At 38.8% G+C, this 4,672-nt stretch overlaps 1 protein-coding gene across 1 annotated transcript in view; it reads right to left on the bottom strand.

The window, feature by feature from the left end:
• LOC118338650 (ras-associated and pleckstrin homology domains-containing protein 1-like) overlaps positions 1 to 4,672 on the bottom strand; it is a 70,562-nt gene that overhangs the window by 10,909 nt on the left and 54,981 nt on the right. The window contains exons 9-12 of the mRNA XM_035675930.1: positions 3,181 to 3,255; positions 2,625 to 2,709; positions 428 to 549; positions 249 to 314 (exon numbers count right to left, since the gene is read on the bottom strand). Coding sequence (XP_035531823.1) covers positions 249 to 314; positions 428 to 549; positions 2,625 to 2,709; positions 3,181 to 3,255 — 348 coding nt within the window. The remainder of the gene's footprint in view (positions 1 to 248; positions 315 to 427; positions 550 to 2,624; positions 2,710 to 3,180; positions 3,256 to 4,672) is intronic.

Raw genomic sequence — 4,672 nt, 5'->3', positions numbered from 1 at the left:
GTGAAAGTTTCAGTGAATATGAAAAAGAGTAATTTTTATAAAAGTTACCTACTGCAGCTTTAAAAGAATTGAATTCCAGTATCTCTATAATTCATATCCTTAGTGTGAAAGTGTATAATGTCAGACATTGTGTCTGTGCGCGCCTTGGACCTTCATTTCTGGAATATTAACACTGGCGGCCATTCTCAAGACTGTGTGAAGAGGCATTCGAGGAAGCAGCTGTGTGCAAGAGGAGAAAACAAACTAACCTCCAACAGTGCCTCTTTGTTTCTTTCAGCCATCTCACATGTCTCCTTTCGCCCCAACAAATAGTTCTGTAGCAGAGAGACAACTGGTTAGCAATATAAAAACATCTGTGTAGTTTTCATTATATAAATTGCCTTCTGGTAAACCCTTCCATATGTCTGTGTGCGTGTATGCGGCTCACCTGTGGATTTTTGAACAGGGCATACTTCTCGATGCGTTCGGTGAACATCAGGCGGTTCTGGCTATCTCTGGTCCAGTTCAACAGGTTCTCAACCAGGTTCTCATGATCCTCGAAAATCCGCTCTACCCAGAGTGAATTCCATATTTCAGTTAGTTTTCAGTTAAATCAGGTGAAGCAGGATAATCTGTGTAAATCCGTGAAATAATCCTGTTATTCTGTTCTATTATCAGTATTAATAACATCCCTGGCAGGACTATTAACTTGAAGTAATAAGTAGATAGGTAACCCATCTGCCTGTCTGCATCAGGTTGTGTTTGAGTCCCCAACTTGGTCTAAACCATTTTCATTAATTCATTCATTCATTCATTCATTCATTCATTCGTTCGCAGTGCAGATTTCTCTGTGATCCTTTTTCACATCAGCCATTTTGACATGAAATAGTAGGGTAAGAGAGCCCTCTGACTCTGCTTGACCTGAATGGAATTGAACCTTAATTAGTATCACTTGTAACACCTGTGTTTACCCTACTATTTAATGTGAAAAAGGTCTATAGACTACAGCTTTTCTCTAACTGTAACATTAATTAGGCCACAGCACAGGCTAAAATACAATTTAAATTCTCCAAGACAACACAGATTATATCCAGGATATTTGGTCATTTTAATTCATTTCCAGGTGTTTCCATGACTGGAAAACTAGTTTTCCAGGTTTTCCAGGATGTGTGGAAACCCTGTCAAGTCATAAAAAGCTAATACTTAGTACATAGCCAGTCTAACACTATCGCTATTGTAACAGCAAATACCTAACTCCCACTAAAACTGCTACTACGAATAATAATGAAAATAACTGTCTTCTCATTCTGTTATTATACATAATTATGTGTCTGCTACTGTAATTTCCTGTAGGGTACGCAGTGAGAGGTCAGAGGTTATGATCTGACAGGAAGTCAGTCTCTTGCCACAGGCCACTCAGCAGGGTGCTGGTGGTGCCGCTGGTGTGTGTGTGTGCGTGTGTGCGCTCTGTCAAAGGGTTTGCCCTCTCTCCGCAGCTACAGAAACAATTCATTCCCTTAATTAACACAGGGGCCAATTAAAATATTCCTAAAGCCAAATCCTGGCCTTCAGCCCAGGTTTTAGAAACACACGTGGAGCAGATTTGTGTAAACGAGGAAAGGTTTACTGAACATGGCCGAACGAGCTACGCTTTACCTCCTCTCTCTTTCATAACGATGCTGTTCAGCAGAAGCCCTGAAGATGTAGGTTAGATCACACGGGCTCACTGGCACTAGGGAGCCATAACCATAAAGAAAGAACTAAGAAATAAGGAATGAAATGTTATAAGTGTATAAGATGGTGGTGGTGGTGGTGTGGGTGTGGGTGGGGGTGGGTGGGTTCAAGGAGAGGTGGGGTTAAGTAGGAGTGCGAGGGGAGCTCGTGAGGTGAGGCAGTGGTGTGCTTGCAAACACGCAGCAGTGCCGTCCCCAGCCCAAAGGGGAGGTGTGTGTGTGTGTATATGCTAGCATCTTTGTGGCTGAATATCTGTGCTGTGTGATAGTCACTGCTGAGCACAATGTTACTGACTACAGGTACAATTCAATGATGGCTCAATGATGGCCTTCCCTCAGCACACCTGGAAATGAATTAGTGTCAGTCTACTTACTAACCAACCCAGGCTGTCTGAGCTAGTAAAGCCAGTAGAGATGACACTAGCAATGTCACAACTTAAAGCATTTTGGGCAGAACAGCTCTTCAAAAATGGAAGCCCAAGGTATCTCACACACTTACATTCCAGCCCTTTCTAAAGCTAGCATTAAACATCTAACAGATATTAATTATTCATTCAATCAGCTGAAATGTGCAGTCTGTTTTACATTAACATCTACTCATTCTGGGTCAGTGATATGGAGTGCTATATATTACTAGTTAGTGGGGTGAATATTATATTATGTTACATTATATATCATAGTGTAGTGTATAATGCGTTAATCTGGACTTGATAATCACTTTGTGGTTGAACTTAAGACGATCTGGTGCAACTGCTTACTGAGATCTAGCAGCCAGCAATAACTGTGTATTTTCTGTCTATTTCAGTAGTTAATAGGACAAAGCAGTGTGTGTGTGTGTGTGTGTGACTGTGTGTGTGTGTTGTGTGTGTGTGTGGTGTGTGTGTGTGTGTGTGGATGCGTGTGGGTGCTCACCCATCTGCAGTTCGCTGATGGTTTCCACCAGTGACCAGTCTGGACTGTAACCACAGTGAGATTTCTCCAGCAAACTGTCCAAAACCTGACAAACAGGAGACACTGTGAGCTCTACACTGCAGCACTAGCAGCAGTACTACTATACTATTGTACTACTGCTTATGAAAAGTATGAAAAGTTCAGAAGTACTGCTAACAACACAACTACTACTGATTCCACTACTACTACCACAGTTAATGACACTACTACTAGTACTACTGCAACTGATATCATCACTACTACCACCCCCACCAACACCACTACTACTGCTACTACTAACAGTTTCTACTATTTCTACTTTTGCTGCTGGTAGTTGTACTGATACTTCAGCTACAGATATGACACATGTTAACACAAATGGTGAATACACACTCACAAATATTACTAATATTATTAAGAATATTATTTGAACTAGTACTACAGACACAGGTGCTACTGCTTCTACAGTAACAGCTACAGCTCTTCAGACTGCTTCAGATGCTTCACTCTTCCTGCAGCCCTACTGCAAGTGTCGTACCTGTCTGACTGTCTGTCTCTCGTCCACCATCATGGTCTTTGAGCTCTCGTCTGACAAGTGAACGCGAATCACCAACTATGAAAAGAAAGAAAGACAGAAGATGATCATTTACATTGTTATTGTCAGATTAGACCACCTTTGTTGACAAGGCAATTGCATTTGCTTTTCTTTCAAATTAAATGGAGCCATCTTGTGGCTAAAAGGCAGCGCTGTGCTAACAAACTCAGCTTACAGAGCTTAGAGCTGAAATATTTAAACAGCATTACTTTTACTTATTCAGAAAGAAACAAACTGCAGATTGCTCCTCAGAGGATGAACACTTTTCTTGAGTTGCTATGGCAGCAGTTGTGATGAACTAGTTTTTTTTTTACTACGGTAAGGTAATAATTATGACGTGTTACACACACTAGAGGTTTCTCCTGCCACAGTTATATAATACAGTATATGACCAAGTTTTAATATAGTAGCATGTAGTATCATGCTGCTCCGTACAGTTTAAAAGGCCTAATTATGAATATATGTAATGTATATATGAATATATATGAGGAGGACTGATGTTGTGATTGCAACAGTTAACACAAATTCAACCAATCCTCATGAATTCTGCATGACCTTGCAATTTTGTCCAATCAGAGCAACTTTTTTTGCAAACTTGAATCAGAAATACTTTAATAATCCCAGGGGGAAATTATTTACTATTGATTATTGTTATGATATTATTTTACTTGAGCCATACATCACCAAACTCACAAAACATCAGAACATGCATAGCAACTTTAAAAGCTAGAAAAGCTGTCGTAAAGTCTGCCATTTTAGGTCACAACAATCTCCAAAAAAGAGACTGATAGATTAAGAATTCTCCAGATTTCATTCAGTATTCTCTAATTTCTCATATAGTCCCTCTCTCATTCCATATAATCAAACTTCATATTAAATATAATAATTTCTTAAAGGGTATGCGATAGTAGTTCTATTTTGAGTATATAGGGGTACAGTATAGGCACATCACACACATGAGAGTTTTGTATATATATATCTATATATATATATATATATCTATATATATCTATATATATATCTATATCTATATATCTATATCTATAGATATAGATAGATATAGATAGATATAGATATAGATATAGATTTCGCCAATTCATTTAAATATTGGTTTTGTTCAGAGATTATCTACAGCATTCCCACACACTGAATACAACCGATTGTGAATAATAATGCAAAGGTGCACATATTTACGGATTCATACCAATTTTCCTGAAAAAGATTACCAACAAGCAACTTTATGCTGACTTAAACGTGAACCACCCAGTGGAAAATATTGTTTTAACTTGGCTTTAAGACAATATCAATCAATTACTCCCTCACTTTTTATCTATTATTTTTTTTGGATGGCAGTCCCTCATCCAATGGATTTACAAATGGTCAATTTGGTTTCTGAATCTGTGGTATTCACTATTGCGCTCTCACAAAATCAAAA

Source organism: Morone saxatilis, unplaced genomic scaffold, assembly GCF_004916995.1.
Source record: "Morone saxatilis isolate NCDOM2014 unplaced genomic scaffold, NCSU_SB_2.0 Contig5, whole genome shotgun sequence".
Classification (NCBI taxonomy): domain Eukaryota; kingdom Metazoa; phylum Chordata; class Actinopteri; family Moronidae; genus Morone; species Morone saxatilis.
Note: the sequence above shows the minus strand (reverse complement) of the source record. Positions and strands in the feature narration are given on the sequence as shown.